At 55.2% G+C, this 21,473-nt stretch overlaps 10 protein-coding genes across 10 annotated transcripts; 5 read left to right on the forward strand and 5 right to left on the reverse strand.

The window, feature by feature from the left end:
• Nucleotides 1–808: 808 nt before the first annotated feature.
• Nucleotides 809–4,102, forward strand: G647_04152 (uncharacterized protein; the record flags this gene model as incomplete). Its single annotated transcript, XM_008728496.1, has 4 exons — nt 809–917; nt 970–1,206; nt 1,253–2,097; nt 2,147–4,102. 4 exons carry the CDS (start codon nt 809–811, stop codon nt 4,100–4,102), a joined length of 3,147 nt encoding a protein of 1,048 aa, XP_008726718.1.
• Nucleotides 4,103–4,263: 161 nt separating this feature from the next.
• Nucleotides 4,264–5,151, reverse strand: G647_04153 (uncharacterized protein; the record flags this gene model as incomplete). Its single annotated transcript, XM_008728497.1, has 1 exon — nt 4,264–5,151. The coding sequence occupies one exon, from the start codon at nt 5,149–5,151 to the stop codon at nt 4,264–4,266; it is 888 nt and encodes a 295-aa protein (XP_008726719.1).
• Nucleotides 5,152–6,184: 1,033 nt separating this feature from the next.
• G647_04154 (uncharacterized protein) lies at nt 6,185–10,051 on the forward strand (the record flags this gene model as incomplete). The annotated part of the gene is made up of 1 exon (XM_008728498.1): nt 6,185–10,051. One exon carries the CDS (start codon nt 6,185–6,187, stop codon nt 10,049–10,051), a length of 3,867 nt encoding a protein of 1,288 aa, XP_008726720.1.
• Nucleotides 10,052–10,537: 486 nt separating this feature from the next.
• On the forward strand, nt 10,538–11,929 carry G647_04155 (uncharacterized protein; the record flags this gene model as incomplete). The annotated part of the gene is made up of 1 exon (XM_008728499.1): nt 10,538–11,929. One exon carries the CDS (start codon nt 10,538–10,540, stop codon nt 11,927–11,929), a length of 1,392 nt encoding a protein of 463 aa, XP_008726721.1.
• Nucleotides 11,930–12,036: 107 nt separating this feature from the next.
• Nucleotides 12,037–12,795, reverse strand: G647_04156 (uncharacterized protein; the record flags this gene model as incomplete). The annotated part of the gene is made up of 1 exon (XM_008728500.1): nt 12,037–12,795. One exon carries the CDS (start codon nt 12,793–12,795, stop codon nt 12,037–12,039), a length of 759 nt encoding a protein of 252 aa, XP_008726722.1.
• Nucleotides 12,796–14,008: 1,213 nt separating this feature from the next.
• Nucleotides 14,009–15,049, reverse strand: G647_04157 (uncharacterized protein; the record flags this gene model as incomplete). Its single annotated transcript, XM_008728501.1, has 1 exon — nt 14,009–15,049. The coding sequence occupies one exon, from the start codon at nt 15,047–15,049 to the stop codon at nt 14,009–14,011; it is 1,041 nt and encodes a 346-aa protein (XP_008726723.1).
• An 806-nt stretch (nt 15,050–15,855) lies between these two features.
• On the reverse strand, nt 15,856–16,832 carry G647_04158 (uncharacterized protein; the record flags this gene model as incomplete). Its single annotated transcript, XM_008728502.1, has 3 exons — nt 15,856–16,262; nt 16,326–16,765; nt 16,813–16,832. The coding sequence occupies 3 exons, from the start codon at nt 16,830–16,832 to the stop codon at nt 15,856–15,858; spliced, it is 867 nt and encodes a 288-aa protein (XP_008726724.1).
• An 823-nt stretch (nt 16,833–17,655) lies between these two features.
• On the forward strand, nt 17,656–18,354 carry G647_04159 (uncharacterized protein; the record flags this gene model as incomplete). Its single annotated transcript, XM_008728503.1, has 1 exon — nt 17,656–18,354. One exon carries the CDS (start codon nt 17,656–17,658, stop codon nt 18,352–18,354), a length of 699 nt encoding a protein of 232 aa, XP_008726725.1.
• A 512-nt stretch (nt 18,355–18,866) lies between these two features.
• Nucleotides 18,867–19,607, reverse strand: G647_04160 (uncharacterized protein; the record flags this gene model as incomplete). The annotated part of the gene is made up of 1 exon (XM_008728504.1): nt 18,867–19,607. The coding sequence occupies one exon, from the start codon at nt 19,605–19,607 to the stop codon at nt 18,867–18,869; it is 741 nt and encodes a 246-aa protein (XP_008726726.1).
• An 892-nt stretch (nt 19,608–20,499) lies between these two features.
• On the forward strand, nt 20,500–21,094 carry G647_04161 (uncharacterized protein; the record flags this gene model as incomplete). The annotated part of the gene is made up of 2 exons (XM_008728505.1): nt 20,500–20,809; nt 20,937–21,094. The coding sequence occupies 2 exons, from the start codon at nt 20,500–20,502 to the stop codon at nt 21,092–21,094; spliced, it is 468 nt and encodes a 155-aa protein (XP_008726727.1).
• Nucleotides 21,095–21,473: the final 379 nt, after the last annotated feature.

Consider the following 21,473-nt stretch of genomic DNA (forward strand, 5'->3'; position numbering starts at 1 on the left):
CAGCACGGGGTGCGACGGCCATCGACCGATGACAGCGCCTCAAAGCCAGCTGCTTTGTACAATCCAATTCACCCACCCATCACCAGATCGGGTCATAGCTTAAGTAGCGCCGTACTTCGTATTACTCTGGTTGCTTATGTTCAGCTCACTTCGTTTTGGTGTTAGCAGCCAAGCGACATGAGCCTCGTCGTAGCACCTGATTGATCAGACTCACAGCAAAGTTAACTCACAAGCCGTTCTCATAAGCTTCTCACAGCTCGCAAGAATGCTTGACCTGCGCATGTCGAGCGAATCGGCACACACATGCACATGCCTCTGCTTGCTGCCGAACACGCCGAGGCAACGTCCGATTGGCGGTGCAATATTATTCCGTTCTGTTGCTAACTCAGTTGTTCCACAACTCCTCCTCCCGCTGCATCAACGGCATTCCCGTACCTGGCAACTCACGAAACCTCTGGTCGGGAAAGGCAATAGCTCGCCTTAGTCAACCGTGGGACAAAATCTTGACCCGGTCCGCTGTTGCGAATGGACGATCGTTCAGCACGACCTCGGGGAGGCTGGAGGCCACGCAATGTGGTTGACCTGAGAGTATATACGCCAAGTCAATGCTGCAGCTGTCACCTCACAATATGCTTCGACTGACTGTCACCGAGGCGATGGCTGACGTCGACCCATCCTTCCTATCGTGTGTTGCTTAACCTTCGTGTTGCTTCTTGAGCTTCCCTGTTCTCTCCTCACCTGCTATACAACTTGCCTCCTGCCTTCCACATTTGCCCGTTAACCATCGTAACTGACACTGTGGCACACGATGTCGACTCCTATTCCAGCACCTCCTGGGATACCTCTAATCGGCAATGTCTTGGATGTCAACCCGAACAATGCCAATGAAAGTCTTACCCATCTGGCGAACAAATATGGTGTGCCCGTCCAGCCTCAGCTGAGGGGCCCAATACTGACGCTGATTTGTAGGACCGATCTTCAAGATAAACGTCTTCGGACAAGAGAGATATATTGTCAGCTCAGTTGAGCTGCTCAATGAAGTGTGTGATGAAAAACGCTTCTGCAAGGTTGTCGCTGGCGCTCTGGACCAAGTCAGAAATGGCGCAGGGAATGGTCTTTTCACGGCCCACCACGGAGAGCACGATTGGGAAGTTGCTCATCGAATACTTGTACCCGCTTTTGGCCCGATTGGGATCCACGACATGTGTAGGGGTTTCTCTCCTGCGGGTTGGTCCAGTGCTGATAGTCGCAGATGATGAGATGTACGACATTGCGACTCAATTGATTGCGAAGTGGGCTCGTACTGGTCCCGAGCAGAAGATCGCGGTGGCGGACGACTTCACTCGACTCACATTAGATTCCATCGCCCTATGTGTCATGGACAAGCGCTTCAATTCCTTCTACTCGGAAAAGATGCACCCCTTTGTGGATGCGATGGTGGGTTTCCTACTCGAGTCTGGCCGGCGGGGAACCCGGACCAGGATCGGGGCTTTGTTCAACAGGACGGCGGAGCGTGAATACTTTGAAAACATAGCGACCATGAGAAACGTGGCACAGGAGATGGTTGACCACCGGAGGGCCAACCCGACCGAGAAGAAAGATCTGCTCAATGCAATGCTCTTTGGAAAGGACCCGAAGACTGGAGAGAAAATGACCGACCAGAGTATCATCAACAACATCATCACATTTCTCATTGCAGGCCATGAGACGACGTCCGGCTTACTCTCGTTTGCCTTTTACCAGCTTTCGAAGAATCCCGAAGCAATGCGAAAGGCTCAACAGGAGGTTGACGCTGTCGTCGGAAAAGGACCGGTCACTGTCCAGCACATGTCCAAATTACCTTACATTGAAGCTGTCATGAGGGAAACTCTTCGGCTCAACCCGACCGCTCCAGGCTTCTCAGTCACAGCTCTGCCAACGGTCCCCGGACCAGTGGTCCTTGCTGGCAAGTACACCATCCCACATGGCGTCCCGGTCATTGTTCTGCTTTCCAAGGCAGGACGTGACCCCATGGTCTTTGGTGCGGATGCGGATGAGTTCAAGCCGGAGAGAATGTATGGGGAGAACTTTACAAGGCTGCCGCCGAACGCGTGGAAGGTAAGTGCGTGTCTGCATGAACAGCTGATTGATGTCTAACCCTATCCAGCCTTTTGGAAATGGAGCTCGTGGGTGCATTGGAAGGCCTTTTGCCTGGCAGGAGGCAATTCTGGCGATCGCCCTGATTCTTCAGAATTTCAACGTCAGAATGGATGATCCATCATATCAACTTCAAATTCGACAGACGTTAACCGTCAAGCCGGACAATTTCTTCATCCGGGCCACACTTCGCGAGGGTATCAACCCGGTGACCCTGGAAAGGAAGATGTATGCGGGGCTTGAGGTTGTAGACGCCCACAAGAAGGATCGAAGTGCTCTAGCAAACAAAGTCGGGGACGCCGGCAAGCCAATGCTGATTCTTTATGGCTCTAATTCGGGTACTTGCGAAGGTCTGGCACAGAATCTCGCCAATACAGCCGGCAACCGAGGCTTCAAAGCCACCGTCGAATCCCTGGACGCGGCAGTAGACCAGATCCCTGGCAATCAACCTGTCATTATCATTACTGCCAGCTACGAGGGAAATGCACCCGACAACGCTGCAAGATTTGTGGATTGGATCAAGACCGTCGATGCGGAGAAGGTGAAGGAGACGCAATATGCCGTCTTTGGTTGTGGTCATCATGACTGGGTCAGCACCTTCCAGAGGATCCCAAAGCTGATTGACAGGGAGTTTGATGCCAGAGGAGCCAAAGTTATTGCGGAACGCGGGCAATCTGATGTCGCAGAAGGGAATGTTTTCGACGACTTCGATTCCTGGGTCGACGAGAAGCTCTGGCCTGCTCTTTCGGTCGACCCTGAAGGTAATGAAGTTGCTGAAGGCCTGGACATGGTCATCAGCACAAGCGCCCGCGCATCTCACCTTCGCCACAACGTCCAGGAGGCACTGGTTCTGAAGAACGAACTTTTGACGGCACCAGACATTCCAGAGAAACGACAGACCGAATTCAACTTGCCTACAAGTATGACATATGAAGCGGGAGACTACCTGGCATTGCTGCCACTCAACAGCGTCCAGACGATCTCGAGGATCCTCCGTCGGTTTGGATTACCATGGGATGCATTCATGACTCTTGCAAAAGGGGCACATACCACCATCCCTACCGAAACCGCCATCGCCGTTTCAGCCGTGCTCGGTGCGTACGTTGAACTCAACAATCCCGCGACTCGGAAGAACATTGCTACTCTCAGCAGATATACCAAAGATGAGTCGATCGAGAAGGAACTTCTGCCCAATGTAGAAGGGCTGTCGATCCTGGACATTCTGGAGAAATATCCTAGAATCGAGCTCCCGTTTGCCGTGTATCTGTCGATGCTCACACCCATGAGGATCCGGCAATACTCGATTTCCTCGTCGCCGCTCGACGACCCCACCAAAGCCAGTATCACCTATTCGGTGGTCGGGTCGGATCCCAAGCATCTCGGCGTGGCGACCAACTATCTCAAAGGTCTGCAACCGGGGTCAAGGGTGCAGCTGACGATCAAGAAATCTCACAAGAGCTTCCACCTGCCCCTGAACACGAAGACGCCCATCATCATGGTCTGCGCGGGCACAGGTCTCGCGCCTTTCCTGGGGTTCGTCCAAGAACGCGCTGCGCGACTTGGTGCCTCGGGAGATCGTGATGCCTTTGGGGAAGCACTCTTGTTCGTCGGATGTCGCTACCACGACAAGGACAGACTGCACGGCGAGAAGCTCGATCAGTGGGCCCGTGATGGTGTCGTGAAGGTGTTTTACGCGTTCAGCCGCGAGCCAGAACGTTCCGAGGGGTGCAAGTACGTCCAAGACAGGCTTTGGAAGGAGCGAGGGCCGGTCAGCGAATTGTTTGACAACGGCGCCAGGGCGTACATTTGTGGCAGTGGTGCGTTGGGAAAAGGCGTGGCCGATGTCGCTGCAAGGCTTACGGTCGAGAACTCGAAGAAGAAAGGCAAAGACATCACGCACGAGCAAGGACTGAAGTGGTGGGATGGACTGAGAGGCGAGCGCTATGCTGTCGACGTTTTTGATTAAATCGCTAATACCGTACCTCGATGTGGCCTTGGAGCGTATGAGCCCGGAAAAGCTGGAGAAAAAAATCATATTGGAACACTGGGTGTCTCTCGACATGTTATGCTTTTGATACAAGTCCAATAATCTAAGAATCCCGTTCGGCGCTCCCTGTACAAAATTATCTACCACAAGACGTGCTGCCTCTGAGTGGTGACGGGTCGGTCGGGTAGGTGTACCCACATGCTCTTGCCTGTCCGCTTCTTTAGGGCTTTCGCCTGCTTCTCAGCCCTCTCTCTTGTCCGCGTCTTTTCTTCCTTCAACAGCACCGTAAGACCCGTGTGCGGAGGTCTCATCACGTACATTCGCCCTCGAGCACGGTAATCCGGTTCCTGACCGTACGGACCACGGTTGGTCCACGCCTGAGCTATATAGATGTCTGTCGGATCAGGGGCCTCGCCCTTCTTGTAGGTCTTCAGGGGCGTCTGGTGCGGGAGCGGTGGTGTCTCGCTCGGATCGGCGTGCAAGTCGGAGTTTTCGGACCCAGCACGTCCGAGGCCCATGCCCTTGATGACAATGGCCTCGTTGCGAGCTTGGATGAGGTGCTGGCGAACGTCCTGCGAGACCTTCTTGTTCGAGAATCTCATCTGAAGAATGGCCTCGTCGATGGACTTGCCGGCGATCTGGCGGGCGAGGGGAGCAAGCTTTTTCATCGACGTCTTGAAGAAGTGCGATCTCGACGTATGTTCGCGTTCGGTCCTGGCAATCCGGACCGTCTTGTTCAGTCTGCCGCGGTGCTTGATCTCGCGGATGACCATCTTCCGCTGCCACCTGAGCCGAGCCTCTGGCCGTGGATTGAGAGCCTGATCCATGTTGGTGGGATTGCGCTTCTCGAACGCGTCTTCGGTCACAGGACCGGCCGGGTGGAACGTCTTTCGCTTCAGCTCGCCTCCAAATGCGCTGCTCGGGGCAAGGCCGCCTTGCTTGACGGTGGCCTCGTATTCTTTTCGCTGTTCGCTCAGCTTCTCCTGGGCTCGCCGCTGTGCTGCCTTCATTCTCTCCTGTGGGGTCATTTGCTTGGTCTTCGGTGCGGCATCTGGAGATTTCTTGGAGGCAACGGGATCGGGACTCGGGGGAGCATTTCGAAGGCGGGATGCGTGGAATGTCCTCGTTGGCTGTAGATGAAGGGAAGATATTAATCGGGAGAGGTCGACCGAGGGCGACGACTGAGACTGGCAAGCTGTAAGGTTGTTAACCCAGTGTTCAGCAACAGTGAGAGAGGTAGACGTGCCTCTACAGGCGCGCCGCAAGGCGACCTGGTGGGAGTTCATGATCGCAGGGCTGAGCCCAGTTCGAGCTCTGATGCAGTGTTCAATGCAGTCGACGGTTGCACCTCGAGACGAGGATCTCGCAGATTTCCAAATGGGGGGCCGCTTGGCATATTCGGTACGGAGGAGCATAGTGAGCTTCACCAGCAGATCTCGGGTTCGGCACAAGGACCGCGAACGCCGTGAATGCCCTGGCACCCTGGATCCTTAGATGCCCTGGACGCCTGCTGGCCACACTCGCCACGTTTGGTTGATCGACAGGGCATGATTGTCTAGAGCGCCGAACCAGAGAAAAGCCCGGCCTCGGCCTCTACCTTGTGATCGAATCGCCACGAGTGAAACCACAGCCAGCAGAACCCGTCGCCAGTTACCCAGTACAGTCCTCTCGCGGCCGGAGTCCTCATCCAGGCTAAAGCTAATTAGTTGTTCAAACAGGCTATTCTTGCTTTCCCCGGAGGACCTTCGCCGTCTCCATCTTCGTCATTCTTTAATTACTGGGTACTTACTTCTCGCCTGTTCCTGTACTGTCCGCTTCACTGTAACCCGCGCCTCTCCACTTCTTCCCATTAATCTCGACGATCGATATTTTCACACGACCTTGGACCAATCTTTGCCAACTTGCACACGGAATCGGCAGATCCGGAACCCTTCTGATTTTGGCTGGGAGGTGGACATGGACGCGGCAGAGACTGGCACAGACATCAGGACTGAAAGAGACGGAGAGGAAACATTCGTGTCCGATTGAAACGTGAGGAAAGAACGAGCCACTTGCGCAAGCATGGATATCAATTCACTCCTCTCTCCCTCGGAGACTCCTCGCAGACCTTCTCTCACACCTTCCACGAGCACTTCCAATGCGGCACCAGCGCAGTCGCAGTCGCAGTCGCAGTCGCAGTCGCAGCCGCCGTCGCATGCCCAATCGCCCTACCGCCATGTCCAACGATCACATTCGGGTGCGGCAGCCATAGTGAACTCACCTCTTGGTCGCTCCGTCCATCCTGCATCTAGTGTTCCTGCACATATGAGAAGTCCGTCTCAACAGTCTGCCCATCCGTCGCCGCTCATTAGTCCCGTCCCGGCTGGCACCCTCTCCGCCCACCTACCTCGCACTTCTTCCGCTACTTCGATAGAGGCCTTGGCAGAGTTTGCTTCGTCGAAGGTCACCCCTCCAACCTTGACTAGCCGTGAATCGACGGACAGTCAGAAATCTTCGTCTGGTCTCTTCCCCCACTTGACATCGGCCGGCGCGACGTCGAATCCGCGTGCGTCTATCGATATCAACATGGTCGACACGCCGAAGCAGACGGTGAGGGCCGATTATTCAGATACTTCTCTCCCGGTCGAGAAGCAGCAGAGGCTTGCTGTTTTGGCTGCCTATATTCAAGAATCACCGTCTTCGTACGAAGCCCACAAGGAAATCATCGGTATCTTGCACCAAGGCTTCATCGATCACATCTATCCCCCTACCGACCAAAATACTCGGCGTGATCCCCACACCTATGACCTGCTCCCCGACCTCCGTCAAGCGCGAGAGAACCTCGACAAGCTCTTCGCCGTGGGGGAGGAACAATGGCTTACCTGGCTTCAAGACGAGAGCATCCTTGCTCAGACAGCCGATGAGAGAGTCGCTGTGGTGGATAACTGCCGGCGGGCAGTAACCGAAGAGTATGGCAGCACACGGCTATGGACGACCTACGGAGACTGGCTTCTACACTGTCACAAATGGGCTCTAGATGCGACGGGTGATGCACAAAGCGATATCGATACTGAACGCCTGGTGGGCCGAGAAGTGTTCGATTGGAATCTTGTGCTGGACACGTGGACGGAAGCCGTCGATCGTACAAGTCATGACATGAGCTGCAGCCATAAAGTTTGGGACAAGTACATGGCCGTTCGATTTGGCGATCTCAACCAGAAACTGAAACCAGGCGACGTGACGACAGCCCTCGAGCTCTTCGAAGCCCGACTCCGCGTCCCACACGCGGAATGGCAACAAACGTTCCAGGCTTTTTCTAGCTTTGTGTCAGCCAACATACCTCCGAGTCAGTACGAAGATATCATGGCTTCGAACCTCAGAGAGTCGGCCAACGCCAAGAAGATATGGGCAGACAGGGACGGGTTTGAGACGGCACTCTCACAGGCACAATCCTTGGAAGACACCACCGCAGAATACCAAGCCTTCGCGAAGTACATCGAGTGGGAACGTGAGCAGGAGGACAGGGCTCAGTCTCAAAGGAGAAGCAAGAACAGACGTGCACAAGAAGTTCGGCATGCCCACTTCGACATGGTCGACGCTTTGTACCAACGTGCTGAATTGCGCTTCCCTTCCGTCCTCGCCATATGGGAAGAGCACATCGACTACCTGGTTGAGAAGTCGAAGCCAGGCCTGCTAGAGACACTGGCTCGAGCCACCAAGCATTGCCCCTGGTCTGGGGCGCTCTGGAAACAGTATCTTTTGGCCTCAGAGCTCGCCGAGGAGTCATTTGATGAAACCGAGAAAATCAAGCACAAGGCGACGAGTACGGGACTTTTGGATGCAGCAGGCATCGAGGAAGCTCTTCTGGTCTATGATGCTTGGTGTGGCTACCTCCTACGACGATCGAAGAGACCGGATGCTACCGAAGAAGACTCGGATGTGGCCGAGATGGGAATCCGGTCGTCGATTGAAGCTGCACACAATTGTGCTTCCAATCTGGGAGTCACTGGTGCCTTTGACCCGTCATTTCGGCTACAGCGAAAGTACGTCGAGTATCTCAAGTCTCAGGGGAGACTGGATAATGCCGGGGCTCAATTCAACGATGCTGTGGCTGACTATGGCAAATACTACAAATTCTGGCTCCGATACTACGAATTCGAATTGCAGAAATCCATGCAAATGGCCCTTCTCCAACGAGCGGGTCCTGATCGACTGGGTACTCTCTCTTCCGCGCCGTTTGCGGCCGGCATCCTCAAGGAAGCGCTTCAGCATCCAGAGTTGGACTATCCAGAGCCGATCATGGAAGCACTCTTGAACCATTGCGAGGACTACGAGGATGCCGAAGAATTGCAAAGCGCCATCGGGTTGGTTCGAAAGGTACGGAAAGACCTCACCGCCAAACGACAGCAAGAGGCACTGCGAGCGGCAGAAGTTGCGGTGCAGAAGCAGGAAGCTGAAGAAGAAGTTGCGAACAGGACAGAGGAGGTTGCCAACAGTCTTCATATTGGCAAGCGCAAACGTGACGAGGAAATTGACGAGCAGGATGTCGCGAAGCGCCAACGTAACGAAGAAGTTGCAGCAGAGTCTGTCGAGGAGAATGCGGCTGCGGTGGACGAAGTGAAACGAGATCGCGAACATGCCAGTGTCTTGGTCCAGAATTTGCCGTCAAATGTCACCGAGATGAAGATGAGACAGTTTTTCAGCAGTTGCGGGATGGTGAAGCAAGTCACGCTTTTGCATGATGAAGAGAACAGCGCGATTGTGGAGTTTGAGGAGGCAGACGCCGCCAACTTCGCGCTCTCCCGAGATGGACGCGAGTTTGAAGGAGCCCAGCTCTCTGTCGTTCTCAGCACTGGATCAACACTGTTTGTCACCAACTACCCTGCTGCTGCCGACGAAGCATACATCCGCAACCTATTCCGTCCGTACGGCGAAATTGTCAATGTACGCTTCCCTTCGCTCCAGCGCAACAAGAAACGGAGGTTCTGCTATGTCGAGTTCAAGAACCCTAGCGATGCGCAAACGGCCACCGAACTCGATGGTAAGGACGTTGACGGCCTCTCGCTCGTCGCGAAGATTTCCAAACCCAGCGAAAAGCGAGCAAGGAAGGAACCCACGAATGAGAGACGTCAGATCTTCGTTGGGCAGATCGACTTCAAGGCCCGGCGTGAGGAAGTGGAGGATCTGTTTTCCAAGTTCGGAAGCATCGAATACGTCAAATTTCCACTTGACCAGTCTCGAAACACTCGTAATCGCGGCATTGCCTTCTTGACCTTTGCAACTCAAGAACAAGCACAGGCTGCTTTGGCCATGGATGGTGAGGAATTCAAGAACAGGAAGCTCACCGTCACTCTCACGTCCGAGCACGACAAACGGCCAGACAGAAGCTTGAACGGCCGCTCGAAGTCCGTGTCCGTTGTCTCGGATGATGAGAAGCAGAGCTTGAGTTTGGAGGATCGTGAAAAGCGCAGAGAGAGGACAGTCGTCCTTTGCGACGTACCCGACATTGTCAACGCGAGCCTGCTTCGGAGCGCCGCAGAGAAGTATGGAAAGGTCAGCAAAATTGTGCTCAAGACTAGTCACACAGGCGCGATTCTCGAATACGAAAGAGCTGAGGACGCAGGTCGTGCAATGGTTGGATTGCACCACCATGAGATATCTCCTGGCCGGCGAGTTCGCGTTACAACTATGAAGGAAATGTTGCAGCAGAAGCCAGAGCGGAAGATGGATCAATTTAGTAAACGACCAGCTCCCAGTGTCCCTTCGGCGGCGAGCGGGCCCGTCAAACGTCCTGCTCAACCTGGGGTTCGAAAGGGAGGGCATCTGGGAATGAGGTCGGCGGTATTGCTGGGCTCGGGCTCCAGCGACAAGGGTGACACGAAGGTGGATGGAGAGGGCGGCACGAAGAGGTCAAACGACGACTTCCGGAGTATGATCAGCGGCAAGTGATGGGAGAGAAGCCGAGTATATCTGGGGCAAGTCTCGATGGGGCACGGACTGCATTTTTCGCCTTCCAGCTTGTGGCTTGTACAATAGAAGAATGTGCTGAGCGACCTCGAGTTCAAGTGTGTATATCACCATAATAATTGACAGATCGAGACAAGACGCACTCAACACTGTCCAGCTTGGACCGTCTCCCGCGGGCTGTGGCCTCTTGTCATGCTGTGTTGCACCATGTCTGGTGGCTGTCGGACTGTAGCCTCGTCACTGGCTGCTCCTGTTACTGATTGATTGATTGGTTGGTGGTGTCGATCGATCATCCAGCGTTTATCCGCGCGACCACATCATCTGCCCTACAGCCTACACGGTCTGACTGCTTTGCTGCATGCTGACTATTTGTATCACCTTTCCTCAACCGTCCTCTGCGATCGCTTCCTCTCCTCCTTCGGATTGGTATGGGCAGAGGCATCCAAACACCCTCAAAGCACAAGCACGATGATTCAGTCCCGACTCGGCCATCTCGCCGCCCACAACCTCTCCACCTTCCGCCGGCAGCCATGGAACGAGATCTCGGGCTCGCTCGGGGACCTAGGCACCTTCTTACCCATCGTCATCGCTTTGGCAGAAGGCCATCAGATCTCCTTGACAACGACCTTGATCTTCACGGGGGTCTATAATATCCTGACCGGCGCATTCTTCGGCATCCCGCTTCCGGTGCAGCCGATGAAAGCCATTGCAGCCGTGGCGATCCTCAAATCCCTGACAGCGGGCCAGACGGCGGCAGCCGGGCTCTTCGTGTCCACGTGCATTCTACTCTTTAGTATCACCGGGCTTCTGACATGGTTCACGAGAGTGATCCCCATCCCCGTCGTGAAGGGCATTCAGGTCGGTGCCGGGTTGAGCTTGATTCTTGCCGCCGGCGGGAAAGCGCTGGCGTCGCTCTCCTGGACGGCGCCGTCCTGGCTGGACAATTACCTATGGATGATCCTCGCGTTCCTGGCCCTCTTCGCGACCAGCCTCCGGCCTCGGACGCCGTATGCCTTGCCCGTCTTCCTGGTCGGCATTGCGTTTGCAGTCGTCCAGGTGGTGGTGGCGGCGGGCGGCGACAAACACGACGAGCAGTTGCCCGGATTCCGTCTGTGGCGTCCGTACGTCCAAGCCCCCACGGGAGACGAATGGAGGACGGGAATCCTGGACGCGGGCGTGGGCCAACTCCCACTCACCACGCTCAACTCGATCATCGCCGTCACGCACCTTGCCGCCGACCTGCTTCCGGAGATTGAAACCCCGTCGGTCACGGCCATCGGGATCAGCGTGGCCGCGATGAATCTCGTCGGGTGCTGGTTCGGCGCCATGCCCGTGTGTCATGGCTCCGGCGGGCTGGCGGCTCAATATCGCTTCGGCGCGCGCTCGGGCGCGAGCGTCATTTTTCTGGGCCTGCTCAAGCTCGTCTTGGGCGTCCTGTTCGGCGAAAGCCTCTCGGATCTGCTGGGCCGGTTCCCGCTGGCGTTGCTTTCCGTCATGATCATCGCGGCCGGGTTGGAGCTTGCCAGCGTGGGAGAGAGTTTGAACACGCCGCGAGCGCGAGATCTGGGTAAAAAAGAAGAAGAAGAAGAAGAAGCAGAAGCAGAAGCAGAAGAGGAAGAAGAAGGCGGCCGTCGATGCGGCGAGATCACAGATGATGAGAGAAAGCGCAGATGGTCCGTCATGCTCGTGACGGCAGGTTTGCTCATCGCGTTCAAAAACGACGCCGTGGGCTTCGTGGCTGGCATGTGCTGTCATTGGAGCTTTCAACTGTCGAGCTATATGACGATGCGAACACGCACCAGCAGCACCCGCGGCGAGACACTGCAGCACGCGGAAGAAGGGGAGGCTCTACTTTCGTGAAAGGGTCCATCCGAATTTCTAGGCTCAAACCCCCCCCCCCCCCAAGTAATTCCGTTCATCTTCTTTATCATCATCATCATCATCATGATCTATCATTATCGTCACCATCACCATGGTACCGGACCGTCGGCTCGCGAAAACGTCCCCGTCACACCGTCCGGGCCTTCAGCTACCAACTCGGCAGCCCGCACGGCGCCCAGCCTTGGGTCTGTCTCGTCGGTCAATTCTGCATTATTCAGCCCTGTGGCCCGATACCCCGGGCACACGCTGTTGACCTTCCACCTCGGGTACACTTTCGCGTAGTGGACAGCCAGCATGTTGACGGCGGTCTTGCTCGCGTTGTACCACACGCCCTTGTACGTGAGGGCCTTGAGGTTCGTCTGGATGGAGCCCACGGTCGAGGAAATGAAGATCACCTTGGGCAGGGCCGACTTTTCGAGCAGCAGCGCCAGTTTGTCCGTCAACACGGCCGTGGAAGTGACATTCACGTTCATGCAGAGGTCGAATCTCTCCCGTAGCGTCGCGTCCGGGCCCAGATGTTGCGCCGCGGTCCCGGCGTTGTTGACCAGCACGTCGAGCTTGCCAAAGTGCTGCTGGACGGCGAGGAAGCAGTGCTCGATCGACTCGTCGTCGGTGATGTCCAGTTGGATGGGGTTCACGTTGAGAGGGGCGCCCATGGCCGCCACGGCCTCTTCGCCCTTGTGCGTGTCCCGACACGCCATGAGGACTTGGTTGGTGGGGCTGTCGCGCGCGAGCTTCTTGACGATTTCGTAACCGATGCCCGTGTTTCCGCCCGTCACGAGGATGATGGTCTTTTTCTGCGCCACCACGCTCGACGGACGCGAGAGGAGTTGTGGTCTGGACATTTTGGGTGGATGTCGAAAGTGAGGCTGGTCTGAATTTGGAGAATCCGAACTAGAGCTAGAAGTAGAACTAGAAGCAGAACTTGAAGTCGAATTCAAGTCGAAGTCGAATCAAATCAAATCAAATCAGATCAATCGGATTGAAATCGAATTTAATGTCAAGTCGTGTCGTGTGTCGGGTTCATCCACACTTCGAGTATGTGTGCGCTGAATTGTGACGCGCTGCACTGCACTGCACCTGCACCACACTGTACTGAGTTGGGCTGTTGGCTGAATCGGTCGATCGAGGTGCCTTTGAATCTTGAATGAAAATATGAATCAGAGAAAGAAGCTGCCGAACTGCTCAAAGTCAAGTCCAAGGCACTGCACGTACGTGGCATGTATGTGACATTCAGTGGCAGCCGGTTGGCACGCATCTCATCATCTCATCACGACGCAACAGCCGACATATTGAAATTCCGCTACGTCACCGCTCTCGTCTACGGTACTGTAACACGCCGGCTGCACGCTACATGATTAGTTAGACCCGTCGAGGTGTACTCCGTACGAGTACCGTGTGCGTACGAGTACTGGAGTACCTGTCGATGTGCCCGGACGAGTTACTGAACCGTCCCCACCAATCCAACCCCGCTATTTACAGTAGGTACTCCGTGTACGGTACCACGTACCGCTTCGTAGTATACACAGCGCGCTGTGAGCAATCGGCCGGTCACTTTGCACTCTATGTACTGTGCCCGCGAACAGTATACACAGACACAGGACCGTACACAGTACCCAGTGATGGCGGCCGTAAGATGGCAGAAATGGGTTTTCTCCACGCAATCCGGAGCGTCGATCTTCTTACAGTAGGTATTCAGTATTACGGGTAGGAGTACAATGTAAACGGTCGGTCATAGTCCTCTGCTCGCACATTTTCCTTCTGCTTCTCCTTCTCCTTCGCTTTCTTCTTCTTCTCCAGGATAATAGCTCGGAACCGAGTTTATCGATACCTCACGAATTGGGAAGCACCGTCACGAAGGTGAACCGCGCCTGGTTCACTGGCTGCCCCAGCGACGTTGTGTTCTATATCTAGCACGAACCATTGAGAGCGACGTCGACTCTCGCGGGCGTGTCGGCCTATAGAGGCTGCAGTGCAGGTGAAAGTGCGTGCAGGCGCACGTCTGTATCGCATCACATCACATCACATCGTATCATCTGTGTCCATATCCATGTATCATCACGTCTGTGTGTCGACCTTGCCGTCCAGCTTGGTAAAGGCTGCCGGCCCCCCGGGGACTTGCAACCAGTTCTTCCCGTCGTAGTGCTCCTGCCCCTCGATAATGTGAAATGTGTAGATGATGCGTCCCTTGGAACTCGTGTTCTTCTCGCTCTTGTGCAGGATGTTGCCGTGAATGAGCACCAGACTGCCGGCCTTGACTTCGCCGAGGGTATATTCGTCGTCGGTGGCCTCAGACCGTGCTTCCGCCTGTGTTTGTGTTTGTGTTTGTGTTTCTGTTTCTGGTTCGTGCTGAAATGCCCTCGGCCACTGCGCCTCCTCCGGCACGGCCTCAAACGTTGTCCCCGAGTTATCGGCCTTCCTTACGAACCGCTCCTTGATCGGGGCCCGGCGGTGACTCCCCGGCGCGAAACTCAGACATCCGTTCTGCACGGTCGCGTCCTCGAGGGCGATCCAGAACCCCACGGCCGACGGTTTGTTCGTGTACAGGAAGGTCGAGTCCTGGTGCGGGGGCACGGCGCCGCCAATCTCAGGCTGTTTGCAGATCACCATGCTCTGCAGGAGGCGAGGGTCGCGGTAGCCCAGGTCGCGCGCGATCGCGGCGTTGCGTCGTCCGATGGGCCCGGCGTGCGACACGTTACCGAACTCGGGCACCAGACCGTGCAGGTTGTGGCCGATCTTGTTGATTGCGCGTTCTTTGGGCTTGTTGAGCGTGCCGGTCTGGGCGTCGAATGCGTCCTCCTCGAAAAAGAAGCGCACCTTGTCGCCCGAGGTGAGGAAGTAATCGTCGCCGACGTGTTCCTTGGAGGTGCTGTCGCCGTGGGAGTCGGTGCCGGTCGTGAATTTGGTCATGGGGTGATCGGCGAGGGGGAAGTCAGTGAGGAGTTGGTGCGTCTTGGAAAGGAGGCTCTGGCACGTCTGGGCGGAGAGGTAGTCTGGGATGATGAGGTAGCCGTCGCGCTCGAACGAGGCGAGTTGTTTCGGCGTGAGGCCCTGCGGGGGCTCTACTGAGGGCTCTGGTGATATCCGTGAGGGAGCCATGGCTAGGGGACGGAAGTAGAAGGGGGAGGTGTCTGGAACCACACTCGGGCTGGCAGCGGAAGGGTAGGGATGTGAATTTGTACCAGAGGGGTTACTGTAGGGGTTATTGTAGGGGTTACCGTAGGGGTTACTGTAGAGGGGCTCGATGAAGCGGATCGTGCGAGGTAAGGAAGAAAGTGTGATGGATCGTCGCTGCGGAGAAGACCGAAGACATTCAACGACAAATTGCTTCTATTTTGATCCAGCATGAATCCAGCATGACAGCGTTACAGCGTTACAGCAGCAATTACCAGCTCCATCCGAGTGGACCAATCTCTCTGTCTGTGTCGCATGTTCTTTGCAACCTCGTTGCTGTGGGCCGTCGATATTCAACGTGTTGTGCTTCACAAGTTCTGAATCACGCACCCACATCTGGCCGTGCTGGAAGACGATTCCTGTATTCGGCTGGAGCCGTATGGAGGAATGCAATGGTGGCATGGGCGCTACATCCGAGGATTGTTCTATCCCGTGTGAGAGGCAGCATGAAACATCGACATCACACAGATCTGGCTCAATCCCACGAGATCAGGCGTACTCAACAGGACGTCAGAAGAGTGCCGTCGCTTTCCAGGGCCAATGCTGAATATGGCAATATGGATAGCAGTACTGTTGCGAATTGAGTAAATGCCAAACACCATCGACAAAACCTGGCTTTTGTTACCCACAGGCCTTCCAGGTGCCTTCATGAATAACCCGAGTCCGACATGCCGTGAGACCGTACGTCCTCGCAACCAGTAAAGCTACTTGAAACTGGCAAGTCCTGTAGCTTAGTCCAGTCGTTGCACCACCTTGGGCATGAGGTCTTTGGCCACATCTCCATTTTCCTGCAGCAATTTCTTAAAGTCGCCATGTGCGACAATCCTCTCAAGATGGCACATCACGTAATCAGTAACCATATCGCGTAGTCGATCAATTCCTTCCGGGTAATCCGCAGTATGCTCGTACGCATACTTTAAGAGTTCGACAACATCTCCAGTCCGTCGCGAATGCAGGTTGAAGGTTGACAGATTGAGCCGGAGTTTTAATAGGACGAGATCCAGCAGCGGTCCGATGCTATATTTGTCTGCGAATACGTAAAGCTTGGCATGGCAGAGAAAGACCAATGTATAGTCCTCCGAATCGTCCGTGTTGGAGGTCGGTCTCCACGGGCTCGATGATCTCACGATGGCTCGGGCTTGAAAAGACTCTCAGAGCCGTTGGCGCTTTGATTTCGGTGGCTCAGGGGCGGCCGGTTCACATGCGCCAAAGTCCCAAAGGTCCGTGTTCCTTTTCTTCTTGTCTTTCTTCGCTCGGGGTGGCCGAAAGCCGAAGTAGGGCTCTTCGCTTCGCGCCTCTTCGGGGGGGTCTGCAGGGAGGTACGCGTCTGAAGCATCGAGTATCGGAGAGTCAGCACCTCCTCGGCTGCCATCTCCATTCTCAACATCAAGATCTGGCGGGGGAAGGACCACAGCAGGTTCAGCAACAGAGTAGTCGCCGGTATAGGCAAACTCCATGAAGCGAATGAAAGTGTCCTCGTCCACATCGTTAAACACAGCAAATTTTCTCTCCGCTTCCAGCATTGCACCATCGATCAGGGTGGCCAGAGTACTGGATTGATGAGCCGCAAGTTTGGCGTGTATGAAGAAGGGCTTGCCGGTCGTACCGACGAGGAACTTGAAGGGCTTTGCATCGGTAAGACTGCACAACCGTGAGGAGGCTTGCCTGCTTGGGAGAGTGTAACATACCTGTGGAATGGGAGCGCCATCGCTGCGGTGCCAGACTGGGACAGAACCTACTGAAAGGAATGAAAATGAAGGTCATCTTGAGCCCACCCTAAACACATCGACCTCCATGCGTTGTCCGCGCATAGACGAGCGCCCGTGTGGTTGGCCTCCCGAGTAGGCATGGAAGACAAAGAACGAATCGCCCTGGGTTGTCTAAGTGACACGACGCGAAGCAGGGATCTGACCAGCTGGTTACGGGAAAGGTCAGCTTCTTCACTTTGGCCTGTTATCACTGTACAGCCTTGCGCACGATCGCACACATCAAAGAGATACTTCTGCAATGGTGCAAGCATCGTATTCCAAGGACGCTGGACTTGTTTTCGAAGAGGCACGAATATTCCCGGTGTGCTTTTGTATTCCGCTTTATTTAGGTACTTAGTACTCCGTACCCAAGCTTGGGGGCCTCGGAAGCTTCAGGTGGACCCCGGGGCCCCTGCTGTCAACCGATTGGCCACGTCACTTGCCCCTCAACCCCTCAGCCCCTCCAACTCCAGGCCCCTCCCCTGCCCGCCTTTAACTAGGTTTAGCTTTCGTTAGCTTTCAGCTGCCAGCCGCCTGCATTATTCTTAAAAAGTACGGAGTAACCTCCCCTCCAAGCAAGAACTCGTGGGACGGCAAAGGTGGCTGGAGGCTGGAAGAAGCCCGCCAGCGTCGTCATGCCAGGCGCAATGTCTCGCATGCGTATTGCATGTGCCTCGAACGGGTCGCCCGTCGAGCTGCGAATCTCCCCCAAGTTCCCAAGTTCTGCCCTCCTCGATGCCGTCTTCTCGCTCAACGCAAACAGGCGCATAACTCGACTTCGTAATGCCGGTAATTGAACCGAGACAGCCCGGCGATGGGGATCAAGGACAATGGCTCACCTACACGTCCAGCACCAGCGCGCCGCCAGTGTGGACGACCACCACCACAAGCGATTGGGTCGCTTCAAGTTACACGACACAGATAGGCTGGACCACGAGTTACACCACGACGACGGACTGCGACTGCGAGTGGAAGCCGACCACGACGTCATCCTCGTCCTCGTGGTGTCCGCCGCCCATCGTCATCGGCACGCCAACACTCTCAACCCAGAGTGTAATCCCCGTCGTCGCGACCAGCTCTTCCGCCGTCGTCTTGGTGAACCACGATAACGACGGCCTTCCCCCGGGCGCAGTCGGCGGGATCATCGTCGGCGCATTCTTCGGCGCGCTCCTCCTGTTCCTACTCCTCCTCTGCTGTTTCCGCAACTTCCGCGGTGGCCGCCGACGACGGTACGGCAGCGACACCTCGTCGTCATCTTCGTCGGATCGTCCGCGGCGCAAACCTCCCGTGGTCGTCATAGACCCCTACCCGCGCCGACCCGACGCGAATCTCACGTTCGTGGGAGGGGGCAATTATCCCGGTACGAGGGTCATGGTCACGAAGACGCAGAAAACGTTCGTTCGGCCGCCGCCGACAAGGCAGGTGCGCACGGTCAGGCAATCCAAGAGGACGGAAAAAGTTGTGGTCGTCGGGAACGATTGAGCGGACAGGCTGCCCGCCCAGCCTTCCGAACCATATATTACACAAGGAGGGAGTCGAACAGGAGCACAAGGCGTTTATGAAATATGGTGTTTTGAACGGGACTGGTCGGAGCAACTAGGTGTGGGTATCTGAGGGCCGATGGATCATACCGGCGGCACGCATGCTGAGCATATGGATGGATTGATTGTGATCATATGGGTGGAGTGCTTGGTCGCTTCTGTACGACCTCACGGTTTTAAGGGCATTGTTGAACGGAGTGTACTTCATAGGGCAACTAGAAGGAAGCACGCACGAAACGGCGCAGATATCACTTAGTACTTTGTATATACGAGGATTAATCGACAATCCATAACATTGGTATCAGTTATCAACTACACGCTAGAACGTCGTAACTACTCTGCTTAATCACTACCAAAATCACGGCCTGAACGCCCTGCTCCCCTCCCATTCCGTTGCCCATGCTCATACACGCAGAACCAAAAGGCCAAAACGTCCTGTCTCACCTCTACCATTCACTTGATATTCAGCGGCGTCGTGGCATTATACCAACTATACGACAGACTCCGCCCGTTCGACATGCCCATCGGCATCGGGACATGCACGACCTGCGGCGTCGGAGGAGGTGCAAATTGGTGCTCATATCTCGGCGCGGGATAGAAGTAGTCCCTCGGACCTGCCGGTGGCTGTGGGTGTGGGTGTGGGTGCCCCGCAGGCCTTGCTTCGACAGGCCTACGTCGCGTATACGACTTGACCGACGGGGCACTGGACCTGGAACTGGCGCTCGATTTTGAACTGGAACTCGACGGCGAACTTAGGTTGGAGCCCGAACTGGCTACGGACCGGTCATCGTCATCGTGGTGGTGCCGGGAACTCCTGGATCTCGACTTCGGTATCGATCCCGGTGGTGGAGGCAGCCGGGTTTCCATCTCAGGTCGGACGTTCCTGATCTCGTTCTCGTTCTCGTCCTCGCCACTTGGTCTCAGAGCTCCGTGCATGACTGGGGCTGAGACGGTCCTGCTCGCCTGGCTCTGTCGCTTCAGCGCCTCGGGACTGGCGCTTAGATCGTACGGGAAGGGCGCTTTCCCCTTGCTGACGTTCCCGCCGCCGACGTTGAGGGTCGGTGCCTGTGGTTGACAGGCTAAATATGCCAGGGGACCTCGAAGGGCAGCTTTGGGGTTGGAGACCGGTTGCTTCTTGCGAGGAGGAGGAGGTGCAACTTTGACCCATCCTTGTGGTGTAAGGATCGTGGGCATGATGGGGTTCGAGGCGAAGTACTGTCTAGCTCAAGTGTTTAGCTCTTTTTGTTTCTCCGGCTGTCTTTCTGCTCAAGCTTTCAAAAGGACGGTTAAGAGAACTGCAGCTTTACGTGAGTAATTTGCATGGAGGAGACGAGTGATTCCCAGGCATCGTAGTTCTCAACACTGGGTGAGGTGAGACAATACTGGTCTGGTGAGATCCCAGCCACTTGCTTTGGACGAGGCTGGGAAATTGGATGCTGACCCATCACGCTCCTCAGCGGCGATAAATTGTCACTCTTGTCCAGTCATTGACGGACAGCTCAGCAGCTTCTAGACATTCGAACAGCAGATTTTGCCTCAACGGCGGACAACCTGTCCTCGTGTTGTAATCGATTCGACCTCAGTTGTACGGAGTAGTGAGGCAGTGTGGGCAGCCATCAGCCCAGCCTCTTCTTGGTTTAGTGGCTTCGGCGAAGCAGAAGACATATCAGAGAATCCTCAGGGTGAATCATAGCGAGCGCAGACGCAGGGAGGCTTGGTGGCACTTGTTTGATAATATTGCTGTGTACAGAGTACTCCGTACTTCGTAGATCAGCATGTCTCGGAAGAGGAGGTGCATGTCGACTTCTCGACCTGGCCTATGAATCTGCTGAACTCCTGACTGTACTGTGTAAAGCGGCGGACCTGCAAATCCGTTAATGAGCCGTTGAAGTCGCGCCGGCGATCTTTGGACGTGGGGATCTCGCAACGAACTTGATCCGTTCCCGACATTCACCCCCTGAACCTTGGTTCGAACGCTCTCGACCTTGTATATTAGCAAGCTCAAGCTCGTCATCCGCCATTATCAATTATCAAACTCTCTCAGTCGGTTTATCCACACTCATTCACTTCACTTGACGACCCGAAGATGTCGTCCTCGGACACGGATCCCGCTTCTTCCGCACCCTCCACACCCTCACCGTTCAACTACATTCTTTCCTTCCTACTTGTCGGTGTCTGCTGGGGCTTCACGACGCCCTTCATCCGCAAAGCAGCCGTCAACTACACAGCTCCTTCCCACCAGTCGATGACCGATCCGAACCGATTGTGGATCTCGCGTCAGATCGCAAAGGCATTCTTTACTGTATTGGGCCTCCTGAGAAGCCCGGGATACGCGATCCCCTTGGTCATAAATTTGACGGGCAGTATCTGGTTTTTCCTGCTGGTCGGGCAAGCTGGTATGTCTGTGTCATGCGTCCTTCTCGCCACTTTGCTCAACGGGCCGGTGGTGTCCATGGCTAGGAATTGGAATACATGGCGTTTTCCCTTGCAATCATTGTGTGCTGACTTGCTTTCTTCACGTAGAACTGTCACTTACTGTGCCAATCACGAATTCGCTGGCGTTTCTTTTTACCGTTCTCGGGGAGTGGTATGCTGAAGGCAAGCTCATCTCGCGAGATACGTGGTTAGGCATGGTTCTCGTGTGCGGGGGGATTGGACTGTGTGTCTGGTCGAAGACCTGACATCCGGTCTCTAGGTGGAGGAAGCCCTAGACCACATCTTATAGATCACGGCGCCTGTGGAACCGAAGCATCCATTCAGCTCGAGGGTCGAATGCATAACTTGATTGGCATTGTTTTGAACCTCTACGATATCCAAGCCGAAGTTACCATCCTCGATGCAAGGCTTCCATGAACCGCAGCAATCATCCAATGTTTTCGGGGGTATCTCGCCGAAGTATGCATACAATGTCGTTCGAGGCTTTCATGAACCGGAGCATTCATCCAATTTTCTGGGGGTATCTCGCCGAAGTATGCATACAATGTTGTGGGTACCCAGCACCTCGAACGCCATGCATTGCTCATACCATCCGTTGTCGCCCACGTCTCGACCGTTCGTCAA

Source organism: Cladophialophora carrionii, assembly GCF_000365165.1.
Source record: "Cladophialophora carrionii CBS 160.54 unplaced genomic scaffold supercont1.3, whole genome shotgun sequence".
Taxonomy (NCBI): Eukaryota; Fungi; Ascomycota; class Eurotiomycetes; order Chaetothyriales; family Herpotrichiellaceae; genus Cladophialophora; species Cladophialophora carrionii.